The sequence below is a fragment of the Leptonotus elevatus genome, chromosome 10 (assembly GCF_054856555.1).
Source record: "Leptonotus elevatus isolate MCC_2025b chromosome 10, RoL_Lele_1.0, whole genome shotgun sequence".
NCBI lineage: Eukaryota > Metazoa > Chordata > Actinopteri > Syngnathiformes > Syngnathidae > Leptonotus > Leptonotus elevatus.
In genome coordinates, this window is record NC_141248.1 from 12,117,295 (window position 1) to 12,139,144 (window position 21,850).

Here is a 21,850-nt window from a genome sequence, read left to right on the forward strand (position 1 = left end):
ATTTTAGTTTTATTTTACAGTTTTTCTCAGTTGTTTTGCTACATTCCTCAGATCAGAATATCATTTCTTAAAACTACTTGTTCAATGTTTAAACAATTGTGTCACTTATACACAGAAAATTTCTCATTTCTTTGAAGTTGCAAATGCTTTAGCACATCCATGAAAATTATTACACTGTTCATCAGCATTTTAATGATTTTACTTCATGTATACTTTTTTTCTTGCACATCCAGTTTTTGAGTACAAATTTTACAATGTGTTGTAATTTCCAGCTATAGACGTCACGTTTCAGGGGGGGGGGGGGGGGATCCACCTGTTGCTGAACCTCACCCTTAATTCATAAATGTTACTAAATATGACTCTCTAGATATGACTCTATTATTATTATTGTTGTTATTATTATTATTATTATTATTATTATTATTATTATTATTATTATTATTATTATTATTATTATTTAAAATGGATGTGCTAGAGAATAAATGACAGCAGATTCGGAAAAAAAAATACATCTAGAAAGGTTTACTTTTAGCTCTGATTTTAAAAATCTTGGAAACATTTTCTGTTTAACTCTTTACATGCCCAGGTCCAGAAAGTAAAAACCCTGAAACTATTTGGCTTTAGCCACAGGTGCTTCTACCCAACAGTTTGAGACAAGCTCGTTCACCTGCCAATTGAGAAGCATCTGTGGCCAAAGCCAATCTGTGGCAGGGGTTATACTTTCTGGTCTTGGACAACCCTGTGAAATTACATGCAAAATGGTTGAACAAATTGTCATAATATGTCAAGCATATTTCTACATCCTGTATTTCCATTAGACTTGTGTGGGCTGGATCTGGCCACCTGATGACACCTAAGAGATTGCATGTTACACATGATAACCATCAGCAAAGGAAATCCAGTGTAGAAAACATTCTTACGACACAATGTGTAATTTCAGTTTCATGCAGGTGAGGTTACACACCTCCACACTAACCAGCAAGCACCTGTAACTACACCACATCACCAATACTAGCATGAACAGCAAATGTAGCAATTGCAGCTAAAGTAGCTAGAGATATGTGTCCACTGGCCGGTCCGATTTAGGGTATATCTTGGTAGCTTCCATGTTTACTTTTGTGACAACACAGGTTAACGAATCTAATGACTGTCTAAACCCAGATCACGTTCCCTTTTAGTGGGCAAACAATCCATTGCTTGGCAAATTCTGCTTCACGATGATAGGAAGAACTGACAGCGAAATGCAACAAGACGTCGAGACATGGCATACTATCAATCAGAGCAAAGCAAAGCCCTTTTACATATTCAAATCAAGGTGAGGAGCCATCCAATCAGAGCAAAGCTTAATTATATATCAAATATTAATGAGAAACCAAGTCTTCTCAACTGGTCAGGCATTTTAGACCAACTAAAATACAAAGTAGTTTGAAAAAAGGAAATCCTGGGCGTTTACAATGCAGATCTTGCAAACCTGATAAAAGGAAATCAACGGTTGTTTTAAAATAGAAAGTGTGGCTTATTAAATTATACTAATAATTAAAAAAAAATGTTGTACAATCAAACTAACTGGAGCAACCTAAAAGGGGCATTTTAAAGCTAAATATGTTAATGATGGATAAAACATAACAACATAAAATTTAGGGACAAAAACAAGTTAATCAGTCAAAAAATGAGTAAAAAGGTGTTTATTGAGATTCAAACGTGTAAAAATGTCAACTTTGAAACAAATTAATTTAACGTTGCAAAAACGAGTACAACAGCAGTTGAAGTCGTTGGCATTGATAGATAGATAGATAGACAGATGGATAGATAGATAGATAGATAGATAGATAGATAGATAGATAGATAGATAGATAGATAGATAGATAGATAGATAGATAGATAGATAGATAGATAGATAGATAGATAGATAGATAGATAGATAGATAGATAGATAGATAGATAGATAGATAGATAGATAGATGGACGGACGGACAGATAGATAGATAGATAGATAGATAGATAGATAGATAGATAGATAGATAGATAGATAGATAGATAGATAGATAGATAGATAGATAGATAGATAGATAGATAGATAGATAGATAGATAGATAGATAGATAGATAGATAGATAGATAGATAGATAGATATGGTATTTTTAATTTGTTAAAAATGCATTGCAAAATAATTCATAAAAATTCAGAAATATGGACAATACGCTTACTTTTCAGAATGGGTGTTTACTCATGTTGAGCACTGTACGAGTGTAAGACCTGCAAACTAAGAAAGCAGCATGCACAATTAAAAAACATTTTTTATTGACATGTGATATTTCTTTATTTGTTTATTTAACTCAAGGGGTCTCTGTCAACATTGGAAATCCCCCTTAAAGTCGTCCCGCTCCTGAACACATCTTGAAGACGCACAGGGTTAATTCCGATCCCCCCCCACCACCACCACCCACATCTCCAATTTGAAAGCCGCCTCTCTACCGGGAGAGGAAGGCTCTTTTTCGGTCAGATGGCGCGTTGCAGTCCGCCCCCGTCATTCTCCAGCCCACACAGACACACAGAGAGAAAGAGAGGCAGCCAGCGACCAATACGGTGCGCCGGAGGAGGATTTCTGCCAGTGATTTCAGACGAGCCGCTGTAGGCTGAGGGGATTTACTACGCCGATCTGACGCGATTGCTTCAAGGTAGGCGCATTTTTGCAACGTGTTCGGTTGCAACATATTCAATGGCGCATGGATGTATTTGATACTTGTTTTGACTAAACGATACAATGATTGAAGATGCCCCCCCCCCCTATGTACAGAAACATCTGTTGTTTGAGACACTTCTCAGCAGCCTCACTCTGCTTCCTGACCTGAAGAAGGTAAGAGCAATGCGCGTTGGTAACACTTTCTTGACTGAAAATCAGTCAAAGTAAAAAAAAATTAAAAAAAGACTTAACCCTACTGAAGTAGATTTTTCATGTACCAGTACTTTACTTAAGTATTTATTTTTCTCATTACTTTGTGATAATACTGCATGCATTTCAAAAACATTTATCTGTTTTCCCTCTTCTTCTTTATTGTCAAAATTGGCTTACTTTGACGATGTTAAGGTCTTGATTGACTGAGCTCTTGGAATCTTGTAAGGTGGAGATGCGGAGGAACATTTCCTAGGGGACAGGGCTGGACTGGCACAAAAAAAAATGGTCCTGGGATTTTGGCCCGACTCCTGAGCACCACTAGCTACCACATAGCTCTGACACTGATGTTGATGTTTGCTGTCTTTATTGTAAATGGATTCATGGGCTGCTCCCTCTAAATTGCGGGCCGGTCTCTTGGGCTATAAAAAGGGAACATAATTAAATAACAACTAATCGGCTCCAAAAGTCGCTGGCCCACCGGGCATCTACCCTAAATGACCAGATGGCCGGTCCAGCCCTGCCGAGGGAGCATTAACGGCAACAGTTTCTGAGAAGCAAGATATTCCCCATCAGGTCTTTTTAAGAGTATTGTTTGCTGTAGCTACAAGAATGATTGGTGGAGACTGCACTGTTTCTTGTGTCATCTTAAAAAACAGTGATTTCTGGCTTTCTGAAATACTTCATTTGGCATCATTAGCTAATTTCACACTTTGTTGTTCAGGACACAAATTTAGCAAAGCTATGATTTTTTTTATAGCATAAAAACCAACGCTAGCTAGATCATTGGAAACAGCAAACAACATATTGTGCTGTCAACTTATAAAAATGAGTGTTATTTGTATGTAACTGGCAGCAAAAATAATTTTGTACTTTTGTACTTGGGTACTCTTTAGAGTTTGTGCAACCTCCCGATACCAGGTATTGGTATCGGACATTATTTTTAGGTATCAGTACTTGCCACTGCTCACGATACCGTTTTTTGATCTGGAACATAAGGCAAGGCAAGGCAAGTTTATTTGTATAGCACATTTCATACACAAGGCAGCTCAATGTGCTTTACACAAGGAAAAACAATACCTATAGGCATCAACAAACACAGCAGTTAACAACATTCAGAAGTAAAGAAGAGAAAACAAAAATAGGTAACAGAAGGACATTTTACAATAATAATACTAAAATTAATTATAATAATATTAAAAGGGGAAAAACATGATTTAAAAATGTGTAAAATACCTTAATCAAAGGTATGCAAAAAAAAAAAGAGCAAAGTTTGTAACCTGGATTTAAAAGCATTTACATTCTGGGCTTATTCCATTGATGTGCAGCATAACAGCTAAATGCAGCTTCACCCTGTTTACTTTGAACTTTGGGTTCCACTAGTTGGCCCCAAGTCTGTAGATCTCAGAGCCCTGCTGGGTTTGTACTCAATCAGCATTTTTTAAATATATTTTTGATTGACTTTTTCTGGCCACTGGTTTACTTTATGTATTTATTTATTTATTACAATTAATTTCATTGTGTGTCCTATATGATTTCATGAACAAATGGAAAAAAAAGATTATAGAAAATTGTCATTAATTTCATGCATTTTTAAGCAAAAATGCTATGTTGGGATACATAAGTCTTTCTTTAAAATGATCTGTCATTGTTTAAAAAAAAAAGTATCAAAAGTACTAGTGGTATCGGTATCAGTGACTACTCAGGAGTTGAGTACTTTTATTGGTATGGGTCTGAAACAAAAGTAGTATTGAACATCCAAAGTACTTAAGTACAGCGCGTGACTACTTTTTCCACTTCTGCTCAATGGTTCCAATAGAATGAACCAGCTTCAAAAGTACGCATCAACATGTTTCACTGTCTCATCACGAAGATGTCCAACTTTTCATAGGTAGCTCCGTGCGTCTCCTTTGTGTTCCCGTTTTGCATGCAGCGTGCCATGTCTCTGCCACGCACACTTGGGGAGCTGCAGCTCTATCGGGTGCTGCAGAGAGCCAACCTGCTGGCCTACTACGAAACCTTCATCCAGCAGGGCGGCGACGACGTGCAGCAGCTCTGCGAGGCGGCCGAGGACGAGTTCCTGGAGATCATGGCCCTGGTCGGCATGGCTACCAAGCCGCTGCATGTGCGTCGGCTGCAGAAGGCCCTCCGAGACTGGGCGGCGAATCCGGCTCTTTTCAGCCAGCCCGTTTCCAGCCTGCCCTCCCTCGGGGGGATCCCGCTGTTTAAAGTGGACGGCACGGGTCCGAGCGGATCAGCGGGCGGACCGAGGAAGTCGCTGAGCAACGGGCAGCCGGGGTCGCCGTGCGAGCGGGAGGATCGGGCGTGTCTTACACCCATGCACAGCGGGAGCCCCCGGAGCCCCTGCTCGCAGGCTTCCCCCCAGCCACCGGACTCACACTACCGGGAAAAACTGTCCCCCATGGACCCACACTGGCTCACCCCGGAGCCTGACGGGAACGGCACTGTAGCCTCCGCACCAGGAATCGAAGAAGATCCGCCCAGCCCACCCGTAGGTCCTCCCGGTCCTTCCACATCCCCAAGCTCATCCTCTGCCCCCGCCCCTCTGTCAGCCTGGCCCGGAGGACAACTGGACGGGGAGGCGAGCCGCGCCGTGGCAGAAAGCGTGGAGAGACTCCTCAGGACTCTGCCTCGCTCCGACCCGACGGAGGTGAAGAGTCTGCTGAGGATAAACAAGAAGATCGCAAAGACCGTGGGCCACATCTTCAACATGGGCTCCCAGGACGGGAAGAAGGAAGAGGAGATCCGCAAGTACAGCCTCATCTACGGACGCTTCGACTCCAAGCGGAGAGAAGGCAAGCTACTCACACAGCATGAGGTAAAACAGCCCAAAGAGCGCAGATGTTTCATATCCTTGTGTCACCCGACGGCTCACAACTCCCATCCGTCTTCTCTCCTCAGTTAATCATCAACGAGGCTGCTGCCCAGTTCTGTATGCGCGACAACGCCCTTTTACTCAGGAGGGTGGAGCTCTTCTCTTTGGCTCGGCAGGTGGCGAGAAAATGTGCCTACACCTCCACTCTCAAGCACGCAAGGTAAGACAAACGTGTTTGTCTTTCAGCGACGCAGCAGCAGCAACAAAAAAACAAACAAGGAATGAATAAACCAGTGTTTCACAACCTTTACTGAGCCAAGGCACAAAAAGTATATGTACTGAAATAATGATGATCTTGTCCCAAAACAATATTAACCTTAACCTTACATTAGGATGTTTCAACACCATTTTTTTTTCAGACCAATACCAGTATGAGTACTCAACTCTTGAGTAGTCACGATACCCCTAGTCCTTTTGATACATACAATTTCCCCCCCAAAACCAATGACAGATCATTTTAAAGAGATACCTATACATTCCAATGTGGCATTTTCATAAAAATTGCATGAAAATAATGGCAATTTTCAATTCTTCTAATTTCTCATTTCTAGTTTGTAGTGAGGACCAATTCCTGGTATCGGTACTCGCTCATCCCTACAAAAGATGATGAAAGATAGCAGGACTCTACCATTTTTTTCATCCTTGGTCACAAGACTAAAGAGAGATCAAATTGTTCTTACAAAAAATAGGAATTTGTGTTTGTGTGTTTGTCTATTCATTTGTTAGTCAACAGGGTACTACCATGTTGAGAATAGGTCATAACCATCCATCATAACTACGTCCATTCATCTATCTTTTTCTTTAACCGGGTTGCTAGTCAGGGTAGCCTAACCCGGGCGTTTGGACTGGTTGCCAGCTAGTAACATGTAACACATACTTCTTTCCACTATTCCACTTTACTGCCCTTCCATCATAACCCAAACAGCTAAAAAAGTAATCTAATCTGCCTCACAATTGAGATTGTCTGCATTCAAATCTTGGTTCAGGCTTTCGGATTTTGAGTTTGTATGTTCTACGGGCATTATGGCTCCTCCCACATTCCAAAAACACGCATGTTAGACTCAAGTCTGAATTGTCAATTGTTGCAAAATGTGAATGTTTTATTTTTGTGGTGCTATTAGGAATATACTCCTAATGAGGACATGCACTGAAATGATGAAATCAATGAATGAAAAACCGCAACAACAAAAAAAGTGATAATAAAATATCTTTGTAAAGGTAGAACATTGAAATTGGATAGTAGCTGCAATGCAAAGGTCGAAATTTTGATTGTGATTTCCCTGCAGGTCAAACGCGGAAGAGAACAGCTTGCCGTCCCAGAAGAGAGCAAGACTGGAAGTGAGTTGACAAAGCCCTCTTATGGGAGTGCTTGTGATGATAACATCTCGATATTGACCGAAATAAGAAGTGGCTCTTAACAAGCAAATGTGTATTTAATTCCAGGTGACTGCGCCCGAGAGCACGTCGTCACTCCTCGGAGCAGACGAGGCCTTGTATCAGAGGGCCGATGATGACAGCTTGTCTGCAGAAAGTCCGGACAGCGTGTCACACGGTAAACACTTAAAGATGCTATTCAGTCCATTCCAGATGTTTTCCTGCCTCTAAAACTCTGAACAGCATTCTCTTGCCGTCTGTCCTGTCAGACGTGATGAGCTCACAATGCAGCCAGTCGCCAACGCCGTGCCCCGCCACCGACAGCTCCAACCCGCCCAACTGGAGTCGCCATCTCATGCAACAAACGCTCATGGACGAAGGGCTGCGATTGGCTCGCATGGTGTCACATGATCGGGCCGCCAAGATCAAGTTGGGGTCAGACGGAACTCACTCCACAGGTGAATTTTCAGATATTAACTCATTATTATGTGCTTATTTTTGCCAACAGAATAAACGATTATTTTGGAATGATTGCCCGTCTCTTTGCAAGTAAAAAAATAAAAAATAAAAATATCCATACTTAGACAAAAAAAAAAACCTGTATGGTATGCATATTTATTGACCATCTTTAGCATCACTTAAACAAAACACCACAAAATAGTGCAATACAGTTGTTGCAGAAGGCCCAGCATTATCCGCCTTTGCCTTTTGCACGCAGCGCAGTGAGCTAGTAGTTAGCACACCTGCTACCTCTTACCCAAAGTCAACAGCGATTGGCTCCAGCTCACCTGCGACCCAAGTGAGGATAAGCAGTGGAAAGATTACTGCAGGCAGGGTAAACATTTCCTCATTGGACACATCACAAATGTTACATAGTTTGTCCAGTTCTGCACTTATCATCCCAAATATTTCCAACAAATTAGCTTTTTACCCAAGCTATTAATTGACAGCATCACAGCAGCAAAAGTTTAGCCGCAATAATAATGTGTGATGTTCCTATACTGACCTTTAAAGTTTTTTTTTTTTATGGTTTTGAGTTTAGGTTAGGTCCTAGAAATTTAGCTATGATAGTTGTTTATGTTGTGAACTTATGCTAATTTAGTAAGTCGACATGACTTTAGCTGTTAGCATTTTGTTGGAGCAGCACAGTGGTCTAGTGGTTTGCAACCTTCCTGTGTGGCGTTTGCATACCCTTGTATGGATTATTTATTTATTTATTTGTTTGTTTGTTTATATTTTTCCACCATATTCCAAAACCATGCATGATAGTTTCAATCTCTATATTTGGCCTACGATTGGCTGGCAACAGTCCATGGTAGATAATATACAGTATGAATGGATGCTTACACATTTTGTCTTATTATTCCAGAGACTAAACAACACCAAATCTGTTTTAACAGCTGGGCCGATCATGTGATTTGATTTATTGGTTGAAAAAAAACTTCTTCATAATTTCATAAATCAAGAATATAATATTTTGTTTCTTAACTTCTACTGGATTACAGCCTTAAAAAAATGCATATTCTTGGCATACCTTTATAATAAAAAAAGGAAAAAAAGAAGTTAATTTAGACTATTTGGATGTGATATTTTTCTTCTTCATTAAATTGCATTATATAGGTATTGGATCAGGACTTAGTATCAACAGATACTCAAAATAAAGTCTCTTGGGCGAGGGTGAAAACATTTTGATTGGGACATCCCTAAATGGCGAGTATCGATACCTGATATCGGCGGCCAATTAGAAATGATAAGAATAAGAAATTGCCATAAATTTCATGCAACTTGAAGGAAAAATGTTATATTGGGATATATAGAATTTTTTTTTTAATTGCTTGACATTATTCCTTTTTTTTTCATGTTATGTATCTGTACTCATGGTATCGGCCTGAAAAAAAGTAGCATTGGACAACCCTAATATATATTTATAGAGTGAAATTAGAGTGATTCTATGAGAGGCGTTCAGGCTCTTCCTAGTATCACATTGCCTTATGAGGAAGAAGTGATGTGTACAAGTTAGTTGTGATAGGCAGAGCGAGAAAAAGGATTCCGGCCAAGACATGAGTGGGCGTGGATGGAGGGAGCGAAGAGGGAGGGAGGTGGTATAGGAAGTACTCTGTGGGCGACAGCATAAGACCCCCACCAGCACCACCACCACCAACAGCATCAGGAGCAGCAGCAACGCCGCCACCTCAGCGGCAACTGACGTCAGAGTGCGTTGGCTGCGTGGGCAGAGGGGCGGGAAGGATGGGCTGTGGGGGCGATGGAGTGGGAGGTAATTGAGGGGCGTTGCATTGACTCACCAAGCGACAGTGCACCAAAATAAAACCTGTGGGCTGCGAAATGGCACAGTCTTTTTTATTTCTCTACTCCCGCAACCAAAAGGACTGCGGAAATAACAACAATAAAAAAAAGAAAAGTGACATACGTTTCATCTCTGACGTCAATCTGCCTCACTTCTTGTCTTTTCACTTGCCTAACTTTAGTTCACTTCCTCTGAATGTGGTTTCACAGATTTCTTATAGATCTAGTCAGGATAATGCATTTGTTAGTGTGTTTCCGTATATATCGCCAGTAAATTTGTTCATTTGTTTACTTTATGGCTACATCTTTTTGTTATTCAACTGGCAAGATGTTCTTCACGCAATTTATGAACCGTGATGACTTCACTTCATGTGGGGGTGTTTCTTGCTGAATTCCCCAAACTATTATTCAAAGTCTTTAAAACACATCACTTCGTGGCGGTGACTAATATTTAGCCTTTAACGCCGTCCAGTCATATTAAATAGACTACTGTATCACATCAGAGCCCAAGGGGTGTATTAGAGAAATCTCACTTTTCTGTAATTCTTTAAACTTCCATTTATGGACTAGAGAAGTGTTTGCCTGCAGCATGTTGGTCCTTAGTGATTCTCAGATAGTAACAAGCCATTAAAGCAGCAGGAGAGAATAACTGTGTGTGATTTCCTTTAGGGCCACTGAAAATAAAATGAGAGCATAAATATAATTTGCATAGCCAGCGGGATAAAGTGAATAAAAGTGAAGCAAAACTGTCAACCTCCCAATTTCACAATCTTGAAATAAAAGAATTTTCAATATGTTTGTAAGAAACGTTTTTAAGTAAGAATAAAATATAAAAAATAAAATAAATATACAAATGATAGATATAAAGTAAAATGTTTAAAACAAACAAACAAGTCATATTTGTGAAACCTGTCAGTATCACTTGACAGCAGTATATGAGTAAAATTATATAAAAATAAATCAGTCCTCTAATATGATTTGCAAGAAACCGCCGCGCCTGAGGAAAAATAACCAATCAGCGACAGAAGGCGTGACTGACGAGGTGGCAATCATTTGTCATGCACTACTTGTACTATAAGATCATTTTCGTCATACTGACAGTTTTAATAAATATGTTTGGTTTTTTTTAAAGTTATTTAATTCCCCTTTTATTGTCACACAAGTAAAACAACAAAAAACTACTAATGTAAAAACATTAAGGTATTGAATTTTTGATAGACAATTGCTAAGCATTTATGATAATCAATTTAATTTATGTAGCATTTTTCTTAACATAGCTCAAAAAAGGGGGACTTTTTAATTTTTATTTTATATTGCGTTTTCACTTTGAGACCATTGAGTATTTTGTCTGTCATGCAATTAAAGGGAATAAAACCAACAACGCCACGGTTTGAATCTAAAGAAGCTAACTAATGAAACAAAACACTAACAAACCATAACATTTTATTTAATTGCAATTTAATCATTTTTGTATTTTTATAAGCGCCACACACAACAGACACACCGGCAGCAATGCTAATGCTAATGCTAACAACATGAAATATACATATATTTTAGACCACTGAAGTAGGTTAATTGTGAGTCACCATAAGGATGACAGGGATGTTATTCACTCAACAAGAATGCTGTATACCCGACCTAGTATTTGAAATTTCAAGGTAAAATTATATACTACAGCTTTAAATGCTGGGGAAGATGTGTTTATTCTCTCCATTTCCTGTCTCCGTAGAGCATGCCGATAAAGTTCAGCAGAGGAGTCCGATCACAGTGTGCCGGAGCATCAGCCCGAACGTCACCAAAGACAGTGTCAATCACAGAGCAAAGTGAAAAACAAGTTTTAAAAGTATATATTAAAAAAATCCAATCCATACCACAAAGGACTCTCGGGCTCAGGGCGTGAAGAGCATCCAGTGGCGATAACATCATCATTATCATCATCAACTTCATTTGATGACATTATCAGCCTGCAGTGAAACTGTATGGACCTGTTATCGGATATTTTGTTATTAAAAGCATTCATTCTGCATATTGAATCAATCTATTTATTTATTATAAGCAACGTTGCATGCTAGCAGTGCCTTGACTTGAAACACCCCAACACACAAGGGGGCACTACAACTTTGGGAATGAACACCTTCTTAATGACTAGTAGAACACTGTAAGAAAAGAAAAAAAAAGTCTTATTGACATGTTCAAGCATCTACAGTATAGAACAGTGTGCTAGTTATTACTTTCAGGAAACACTTGAAGAAAATGAGTCAATGATGTTGATTGTTTTAGTGTTAACATTTGTTGTTATACAGAAAGTAGTATTATTTTATAATAGGTCTTCATCTTTATTTTTGTATATCTGATGCATTTTTTTCCTTTTCTAAGCTCATTAAGAAGTTTGCCTTTGTTTGTCCTTCCTTCCTTTCCTCAGTCTCTCCTTTGGTCTCTTGAGGTCTCCCTGATTTGTTGGAATTTAGATGTTTCTGGGGTTGGTGAAGAACTCTGGTTGGTGGCCCGGTGGGTGGTGTCTGGTCAGTGCTGGATTTCACTTTCCTTTGTTTTCTTTGGTCCTTCCTCGGGTCTCCTGACGGCGGTGTTCGGTTTAGGTGAACGGTATGGGATTTTTTTAATAGGTTTTTGGTGAACTAACGAATACACACACACTCGCACGCACGCACGCACGCACGCACATACACATAGTCACCCACATACAAAAAAAAAAGAAAAAGAAAAAAAGAGCAATGATGATGACATTACCGAATGAACAATACTGAGCTCTTTAGAAGAAAAAATAAAATAAAAATAAGTTTGCCTTTTTTGGACTGAATTCAGGTTTGATGAGCTGTAGACGTTTGGCTCGGCTGCACTTCACTTTGATTTCTATTTGTTTTATGTGTTGTGCCAAATATGCATCATCAGAACAACTTTGCACATCAATACTTGTAGAATCAAGACTAAAGGTGACACGGGTTTAAACAATATATGATTACAGGGGTTTTGTGTCACTAGTATGTAATAGAGACGAATTTTATTTTAAAAAAAATCCAATTTTTCAATTTTAACATTTAAAATTTTCAAATTTTTTAATTTTTCAAATTTTCTATTTGTAAATTTGTAAATTTTGTATTTTATTTTTATTTTTTCAATATATATATATTTTATTTTTTTGCTTTTGCTTTCACCTTTGAATTTGCACTCAAAACAACGCATACGTTTTCAACGGGTCCATTTTACACGTCAAATGTTGCAGTAGCACGTTTGGCTCTGAAACTTCAACATCTTGCTTAATGACACATACACTCTGGGCTGTGCATTTGTTCCACCTGCTTGTTTTGAGCATTAGTGACGGTTATTAATTTGCCAACAGATCACTTATTTTGTTGCACATAAAAAAAAAGTAATTTTATTGCCTGAGGCTGCGGTGTGTTGTATCGTAATACACACAAACTTCTGTCTGTTGTGTGAGAAGCCAACAACACACCCGCTGTCATCTTGTTTGTTGTGATGACGCTCCCCCGCGAGCCGTGACTCACGATGACGCCACCAGGACTCACTTACATGGAAACACCCTTGCAAGAAACTTACTTGGAAGCATATATATTTAGTAACTGTAAAGTCAATTTTAAATGTTACATTTTTATTTGTCATACAAATTAGGTGAATACATTTTCAATCCATTTTTTATACTGTGCATTTGAGTGCATAATGATGGTTTTAAAGTTACAGTAGATGCATCACAATGTCTTAAATAAAGCTAGCATTGTCTTGCAAACTTCTAAAAGTGGAGTTGTGGCTTGAATTCCTTTTGAGAAGTATTAAACCTGGTCGTACTATGTACTATCACTCCTACAGCAGCACAACCCCCGAATCTGACAGCCTGCACTCTTCTGCGAAATTACCAACATCAGGTCTAACCTGCCTCTGCGCAGACTTAGCAGGACTTACGCTGGTCATGAAAATAAAGCCCTGAGTCTTAACTTTGATGCGGCTAATCAATCCGATTTAATGTATTTTAATACAAGGCCTTCACATCCACACACATTTCAATTATTCGTTACCGTAATTATGAAGGAAAGATGGAGAATGAAGGCAGATGAATACAGTGTCATCAATCAGCTGTCAGCAGTGTTAATTAACGCCTTCATTCTCGGAGGCTATTCTTAGCCTCGGTGTTCCCTCCTTAGCAACACAGCACTGAGCAGCTTACAGATGACCAGTGAGAGCTTGATTGCAAACACACACAGTAACCATTTGTTTTTGTTTTTTTTAATTGGGTTGCCATTCCAATAACCTATGGGGGCTCATTACCGTTTGAGACTTACGTAACATTTAAATCTGAAAATATGCTGTGAAATTCTGTTTAGTCTGATACATAAAGCCAAAGCATGCATCACAGCAATGAACTCCCAACCACTGCAATGAGTGATCATCAGGTGTGCTGCAGGAAAGGATCCCATCCCACTTTTTGGGTTCAAAGTTATTTATAACCTAATAACCCAAAAATACGTATCATTGTTCCTCTATCTATGCAAGTGATGTATAGTGACAGGAATAATAATTAAATGCACTACCACTAGATGGCAGCAGGAACATAATTAATCTCACCTGTTGCCATTCATACAACAGAATAATACGTTTGTCTTCAGGCTCACATTTCACAGAGTTTCTAATGTCATATATTTGTTTTCAAATTAAAAAATTGATGTAATGACTTTGGTGCTTAAATATATGATGTGGTCAATATAATATTTGTATTAAATTTTCATTTCTAATTGTAATATAGGAGAGGGTCCTGTTGCCACTATTAGCAAATACATATACAACTTGATCGCTGAAAAATAACGGCTAACAGCTAGTATAAAAATGGCCACAGAAGCCTACGAACAAAACTCCAAGTTTAATGCAGATAAGATGTTTTTAACCACCTGCCAACAGTTGCAATATCTATAAACAGCAGTGGGCGACAGTATGACTCTGAAAACACCTTCATGTTCCCTCTCCATTGTGTCCAACTGTCCATGTCTGTCAGGCATGTTAAGACTCACAGATTCACACTTTGACTTCTTCTTTTTTTTTAATTCAGTGGTCAACTCATCTTGACACTTGTATGACAGTTAAGAATTTGAAAATGATAGCTTGAGCGCAAAAGAGCAAAATGGCACACAACCTTTCACAGCATCATTCGATGTTGCAAATCATAACTCTGTAAAACCGAATAACTCCTTTCAAGAAGATTTTATAATTTTTCTTTGGAAACTAGTACATTGGCAACGTCAGTATGTGAAAACATGATAATCGCATAAAACTGTGTAGGAGAGAGGATGTCATGAAACTCATCGGATCAGTATGATTGGTGTTTGTGATCAAGTCCGTAGATTCTACGAGGAAGCTTTCGCCGACGTTGGTCACAGTCAAGCGGGTCGACTTGATCTTGAGAAAGAAGATCCCTTTGAAGGGCTACGATTAAGAGTTAATTTGTTAGTTTGAGAGACTGTAGTTAGAGTACAAAATTGTACCCAAAATAGAATAGTACACATCTGTTTTTAAAGGGGAAGTCGACCTTAAACATTTCTTGACAATAATGTTATATGTGACCTCACTAGTCTAAAGTTAAACATGATATTCTGATTAATATTATATTTGTGGAATAAGGGTTATGCGGCAAAATCAAGCTGTTTTTATCCATCTCAGGGGGCGGCCATTTTTCCATTTGCTGTTGACTGATGATGACATCACAATTGCTCAGGGCTCAGGCAACAACCAATTACAGCTCACCTGTTTTCTGAAGCTGAGCTGTAGATTGGTTGTTACCTGAGACCTGAGCAACTATGATGTCATTTTCACTCGACAGCAAGTGACAAAATGGCCGCCTTCTGATATTGATAAAAATTGCTGGATTTTGCTGCTTAACTCATATTCCCCTAACCCAATATTAACCAACATACTGTATTTAGACTAGTGGGGCTGCATATACTATATTATTGTCAAGAATTTGTTTATTTTGTTTAGGGGGGGCGCGAGAGCCTATCCCAGCTGGCTTTGGGCAGTAGGCTTGGTACACCCTGAACTGGTTGCCAGCCAATCGCAGGACTTCCCCTTTAAAGTACATCTAATGTCCTCAGGCAACAGTTTGAGTACGCCTTTACAAATTACAAATTCAAACAAATTGTACAAATTTATAAATTCAATAGTAGCCAATAGAGGAAACCCACCCTTGTATTTCGTGCCATGCCTTTGACAGCGGTAACTAGGTGACGTGGTTGTGAAGATGTTGCAGGAACTCCCCCCTGGTGGTTGTGTGTCCCGGAAAGACGGCCTGGCAGAAGTCGCACACGTGAGACTGCAGCGCCACATCAGACATCAGCAATCTACCTGGAAGACTCGGGAGGTCAAAGCCGAGGTACTGACGGTCTGACAGAGACATCTGAGGCAAACGCAACACATTTTTACAGGTAACGGTATGAAGCAATGTGTTGGTGCAAAGAAATGACAATCGCATTGATTTACCTTCCTTGAGTCCTTGTGTCTCCCGCCATCAGGCGCCTTCATGCTGAGCTTGGACATATCTTCAGCCAGGAGATGAGATGCGCTCTCATCTGGATGGAGTGCATACACGTCAGACTGTGCTGCAGTGTTGTGCGCACTTATTGGGTTTCCCTGGAAATGCGCTTGGATTTCTCGGATACGCTCGGCGGCCAAGTCTCCATTAAGAGCATCTGCAGACAACACTTTTACTGAGTCATCATGATGGATTGTGAGACTTATTTTTTGGATGGTTTTGTTGAACCTTTCGCCTTCTCTAGGGTTGTCATGAGACGGTGCAAGAGGGCCGCCTGTCTAAGGCAAAGAGATCTCAGGCGAACAAACTCCTGGTAAAGTTCCCTGTATGCTGCCTCCATCTCACTTCATTAGTCTGCAGCTGTAGAAACATATGGTTTAGTTGAATGAGGATCGAGTTTTGTCAACACAGTCAATAGAAATTGCTACATGTAGCAATCTGTGACAAAAACTGTAAATACTGAGCTTGTTTCTCAATTGCTAGGCTATATTAGCTTCCACGATGGGAAAAATGTAATAAGATGCTAATGTATGTTAAATGTACAATTAACATAACACCATCTATAGCCTACATTTATTTTCTATAAGCTACCTCTTATCCTCATTACTCATCACTCAGCTTGCACTTACCCCCCCCCCCCCCCGCCCCCGAGAAAAAACATCATAGTCCAACAAATGAAAAATACAATTTTAGCTAAATGGTAAATGGAGTGCACTAATATCTTCCTCATACAGTTACAGAGCCATATTCACTTATCTCATTCAAACGTATAAGAGTGTACACCGGCGCATTGACACAACATATCAACTATCAACCCATGGAAAGGTTTTACTTTTTACTTTAAATTAACTTACTTTATTGCCCAGGATCCCGCACTGTATCCTGGCCAAAGGATATTTTTTGTTGTTGGTCTTTTTATTTCCATTATAAGTCTAGTCCCAATGTGTTGTACTAGCCTCATTCTAGCTAGCGCCAACCTAGCTCAGCTCTTAGGTCCTTGTTATATATATATATATACTACTACTATAATATAACATAACGTAACGTAACATAACATAACATAACATAACATAACAGATTTTTTTTAAATGTACTTTTATTGACAACACTTATTTTTGAATAAGACATCATTAACAAATGAGAAGCATGGACAATGAGTAAAACATAAATATTAAATTGGATTTGAATATTTGGGATGAGTTTATATTAAGTATATGACAGAAATGGACATCATGTGATGTTCATAAATTCAAAGATAATATCCACCCATACATATTGTGTACAGCTTGTCCTCACAAAAGTCGCCAGTGAGCTGGAGCCCATCCCATCTGATTTTGGGGCGAGAGGCTGAAACCGGTTGCCAGCCAACCTCAGGGCGCACACAGATAAACAACCATTCCCACACACATTCACACCTATTGACAAGTCCTCAGTTAACCTAAGGAATGTGGGAGAACATACAAACTCCACGCAGGAAGCTAGATTTCACCCTCCAATCTAGGAACTGTGAGGCAGATGTGCTACCCACTTGCCCACAGCTGCTATACTGTATACACACCATGACTATCATTCTTGATTCACTCTTCTTGCAATTATGGGATTTCAACAGTATAGTCATCTGTCCAGAACCGCAATTTTAGCTACATGAGAAGGTCAAATATTTGAGTAGTAAAATGCAATAGTAGCATCCACTGAGCGTGTCTCAGTAAACACTAAACACTAAACACTTACTGACCTGTCACACGATCAACTGTCGCAGCTCCAGGCATTCACTTCTATACAACCATCTTCATCTTATACAGACTTCCTGTAAGATCCAAAAACAGTTGTTATATAAATACTAGGCATTTTGCTTTTTTTTCTCCCGCGCCTCGCTACACTAGAAGATGTAAAGCAAAGGGAAGTGGCTAAGGAGAATAAGGAAGTGAAAAGCATTTTGTTGAAAGAGGACCTGATCGGTTAAATAAACATACGGAATATATTTTTAGAACGTCATAGGAAGTGCAATGATCTGTTGTTGCGTGACACAACATCAGAATAGCGTCAGTGTCAGGATTTGGAAAACAGATTTTTATTTTGAACTGCAGCATACTGTACGTACAGTAAGCCCAACAAATGCCATTCTTTCGTTAGGTCCCAGTTATATTTAACTGTGCCACTTTTCAGCGCCTGAGATGTGAAAACTCAAATTTCACCCTTAAAACACATATTAAAATGTGTCATCTATCATTTGTTCATCATTTGTTTGTTAATTCATAGTTTTAGATTTAAGGTAAATCTTCACTAGCACTGGCCTCCTCCAGTTTACTGATAAAAAAAAATGCGGAAGTCAGTTTGTGTTCTGCTTTCTTGCACCTCTGTGCATCATTTCCCTGTTACACTCTAAATGTGTTGACTTCTTGTCCACAAAAACCGTGCAGATAACAACTGACTGCAGATGAATTAAGTTATTTATTTAGACTATTTGTTTTTAATTATATTATTATTTATTTAAGGTAAATGAGAAGACAGTCATTTGCAATGCAGACTGGCTGAAGATAACAGAGAGTTTTAAAAAAGAAAAAAAGTTTGCAGATTTTGTTAACGAGGAAGTCAACCTTAAACATTTCTTGACAATAATATGTTACATGTGACCTCACTAGTCTAAACATGACATTCTGATTAATAATACATTTGTGGAACATGAGTTATGCGGCAAAATCCAGGCGTTTTTATCCATCTCAGGGGGCGGCCATTTTGCCACTTGCTGTCAACTGAAGACGGCATCACAGTTGCTCAGGCAATAACCAATCACAGCTCACATGTTTTTTGAAGCTGAGCTGTGATTGGTTGTTACCTGAGATCTGAGCGACTGTGATGTCATTTTCACTCGACAGCAAGTGGCAAAATGGCCGCCTTCTGATCTTGATAAAAACTGCTGGATTTTGCTGCTTAACTCATATTCCACTAACGCAATATTAACATTAATAGCATATTTAGACTAGTGGGGCTGCATAGAACAAAATGTCAAGATTTATTTGTGTGTGTGTGTGGGGGGGGGGGGGGACAAAATGTTTTCTTATTATGACAAACAATATAATTATTTGTCATTATTTTCGATGGGAAGTTTTTTTTCCCAAATATGAATAAAAAATTCCAAACATATTTGTCTTTGTCAAACTGCATGATTAAGGTGTGGCTGGTCACATGTCCCGTACATGAATGCGAGTCAGTGTCATGTCCTTTAATAAGACGAAAGGATGGAAGTGCTGCTTGAGTCTGATATTGGTTTATAAATAAACCCTGTTTAATGCGACGGAGTCCGATGGGTGGCAGACTCTGACATCAATCCACTTGAGTGCCCCCCGCCCACCACCACCACCACCCAGCCAGCACCTTGTGATCCCCCCCGGACTTGCCAGTCCACTTCACTTATGTAACTCTCTTTTTAAGGAACATGGGGAGCCTCACTCTCTCATCACATCTTTCCAAAATGGCTTCAGTGTGGATGGCGGTGGAACAGAACAGACGCTTTAATAGATCACATTCAAAGTTAATAAGTTTTATAATGTTTTATGATCAGCCAGAGTGCTGTGGCAAATAAATGTGCCATGAGAGATCATTTTGGGAAAATTAGCCAATTCCAACTAATATGTTTGAAAATGGTGAATATATTGACACTTATTGTAGTTTACTCGCGCTTAAAGTAGACGATCATGTGACAAACAAGTCAAGCTTCAAGTTTTATTTCGAAAGTCCCTGCTCTTTGCCAGACATTTTCTAATAATACTACTCTTAACATATTATATTTTGATTACATTTGTAACACTCATCATGTGCGTCAGGTTACTAACATGTACAAGATACCACACGTGGCAATAAAAACGAAGATAGACACTATATACACTATGTATTTTAAATGATGTACTTGCCGGATCATGCGCTCGTGTCTGACAGCGGTGGGGCAATAAGAGTTGCACACTCCGCACGTACAACTCCGAGTAACATAAGACAGAGGAGCACAGATGCTGGTGCGAATGTATGATGCAAATTCACATGGCTGCTCGTATGAAGGCTTTTGACACAAAATATTTGCACCGCTATTTTTAACAGCTGCTCTTGTTTCCAAGGACTTGTTTAACACGTTGTCCCTTCCAACACAGCTCGAGAAGACGATAGACGATAGAGAATGTATTGCTTTTAAAATGCTAATGTGGTAGAAACACATATCGGTTAAAGATGCTTTACGTCCATTTTAGAGAAGTGGCCCGTTTTTTATTTATTTATGCATGTGTTTCGTTATCTTATCCCTCCTACCACAAATTGTATTTGCTGGTTTGAATACCATGTTAGTCCTGACCTTGAACCTCTCCTTCCACATACATGGACTTTGCCACCCTTGCATTGCACTTGATCCTTGTGTTGGGGGGCTCTCTGAAGTGTGCATGTGTGTGTGCGTGCATATGTGTATATTAGTGTTGGGGGGGGGGCTTTGCTGCGAATAACTTCTGGGCCAGGAACTGTCATCTGCCAGTGCAACACAATCCGTCCTGTCAATCTCGTTTTATAATTGTAACATTCTCATGTTTTTTGGCTGAGCAGAGAGATGTTTCCAACATAGTGAGAAGCGCACATGAACACACACGGAAAACGATATCCTTTGTATCTCGCGCTGTGCTTTCCAAGCAGCTGTGACGTTATTATTTTAAATAAGAGACATTGAAATGTTTTATTTGAATTGATGTTTTCTTGTTTATCAGTTCCACACAATTTTATTGTGTTAGTTAAGCAGAAAAGTTTATACAACATAATAGGGAGGAGCAAGTACCAATACCAGCTATCAGTATCGATGCCGATACCAGCCTTAGTTTAAAGTATAGGTATTCATGGACTCTGCTAATACCATCTACTGATACTTTAGAAAAACAAAATGTGATATTAAGTAAATCTTCCTCATCATGTGCATCAGAAAGAAAGGTCTTTGTTCACAATTTTCTGTCATTGTGGTAAATGTTATATATTACAACTACTTGAGTTATTGGTACTCAGTATCAGTGAGTACTAAAAGAGTGTCCCTAAATCCTAAAAGCTTATATAAGCTTATATAAGACATTTTGAATTGATTTGTTTATTTATTTATTTTATTTAATGGGAAAAGCGTTTTACAAAATAAATGAAGACACTAAATCCTACACGGCTATATTAGACATTTTGAATTGATTTTTTTTTTTATGTAGTGGAAAAAGCGCTTTACAAAATAAATGAAGACAAATTACTATTTATGTTTTTTTTATTTTTTTGCTGATCCGAAAAACGATCCGATCCGTGACTCAAATCCTTGATCCGATCCGAAATGTGACTTTTGTGATCCGTTGCACCACTAGATACCACGTATCGGTATCGCACCAGGACTCGGCATTATTTCAAGGTATCGGTTCTCGCGACGGGAGCCGATACCAGTATTGGTTGCCCTTTTGTGGCCGTTTTAGAATCAGGAGCTAGAAATTAGAAAGAAAGAAAAATATTAATATTTTTTTGCAAAATGCAAAATTGGGATACCCTGCATATAGGTTTTTTTGGTTTGTATTTTTTAATTCTGTCATTGTTTTTTGGGGAAGATTATACGTATCAAATGTACTAGTGGTACCGGTACTTAACATCGGTATCATTGAGTACTCAAAAGTTGAGTACTTGTACTGGTTTCACTCTGAAAAAGTGGTATCGAGCATCCCTACAACATATTAAAGTGAAAAATATAATTTCCACCAGGGGAAGATAATTAGTGTAAATACAAAGCAACTATAAACAATAAGTGCCAGAGGGTTAGGGAAGCCTACCCCCAAACTCCACCCAAC

General features: G+C 39.0%; 2 protein-coding genes across 4 annotated transcripts; one reads left to right on the forward strand and one right to left on the reverse strand.

The window, feature by feature from the left end:
* The first annotated feature begins 2,487 nt into the window (after positions 1-2,487).
* Positions 2,488-11,492, forward strand: nab2 (NGFI-A binding protein 2 (EGR1 binding protein 2)). Of its 2 annotated transcripts, none has more exons than XM_086086007.1 (8): positions 2,488-2,677; positions 2,797-2,856; positions 4,826-5,731; positions 5,815-5,948; positions 7,075-7,126; positions 7,232-7,340; positions 7,432-7,620; positions 11,196-11,492. In XM_086086007.1, the coding sequence occupies exons 3-8, from the start codon at positions 4,832-4,834 to the stop codon at positions 11,291-11,293; spliced, it is 1,482 nt and encodes a 493-aa protein (XP_085942133.1). In that variant the 5' UTR covers positions 2,488-2,677; positions 2,797-2,856; positions 4,826-4,831; the 3' UTR covers positions 11,294-11,492. The 2 variants fall into 2 exon arrangements, with proteins under 2 accessions (XP_085942133.1, XP_085942134.1); XM_086086008.1 differs by having other exon boundaries at positions 4,922-5,731.
* A 2,433-nt stretch (positions 11,493-13,925) lies between these two features.
* On the reverse strand, positions 13,926-20,027 carry LOC147167080 (uncharacterized). 2 transcript variants are annotated; one of them, XM_086087588.1, is made up of 6 exons: positions 19,928-20,027; positions 17,752-17,823; positions 16,245-16,376; positions 15,965-16,173; positions 15,670-15,881; positions 13,926-14,914 (listed from the first exon to the last, which is right to left on the reverse strand). In XM_086087588.1, the coding sequence occupies exons 3-5, from the start codon at positions 16,354-16,356 to the stop codon at positions 15,705-15,707; spliced, it is 498 nt and encodes a 165-aa protein (XP_085943714.1). In that variant the 5' UTR covers positions 16,357-16,376; positions 17,752-17,823; positions 19,928-20,027; the 3' UTR covers positions 13,926-14,914; positions 15,670-15,704. The 2 variants fall into 2 exon arrangements, with proteins under 2 accessions (XP_085943714.1, XP_085943713.1); XM_086087587.1 differs by lacking the exon at positions 19,928-20,027 and having other exon boundaries at positions 17,752-17,913.
* Positions 20,028-21,850: the final 1,823 nt, after the last annotated feature.

What these genes read in the sequence shown, in the direction of transcription:
- LOC147167080 (XM_086087588.1), bottom strand. Translation starts at nt 16,356, where the DNA reads ATGGAGGCAGCATACAGGGAACTTTACCAGGAGTTTGTTCGCCTGAGA. An exon ending in AACCCTAGAGAAGGCGAAAG is followed by an intron (nt 16,174 to 16,244) that starts GTTCAACAAAAC and finishes TGTTGTCTGCAG; the next exon opens with ATGCTCTTAATGGAGACTTG. An exon ending in GACACAAGGACTCAAGGAAG is followed by an intron (nt 15,882 to 15,964) that starts GTAAATCAATGC and finishes CGTTTGCCTCAG; the next exon opens with ATGTCTCTGTCAGACCGTCA.
- nab2 (XM_086086007.1), top strand. Translation starts at nt 4,832, where the DNA reads ATGTCTCTGCCACGCACACTTGGGGAGCTGCAGCTCTATCGGGTGCTG. An exon ending in TCCACTCTCAAGCACGCAAG is followed by an intron (nt 5,949 to 7,074) that starts GTAAGACAAACG and finishes ATTTCCCTGCAG; the next exon opens with GTCAAACGCGGAAGAGAACA. An exon ending in AGACGGAACTCACTCCACAG is followed by an intron (nt 7,621 to 11,195) that starts GTGAATTTTCAG and finishes CTGTCTCCGTAG; the next exon opens with AGCATGCCGATAAAGTTCAG.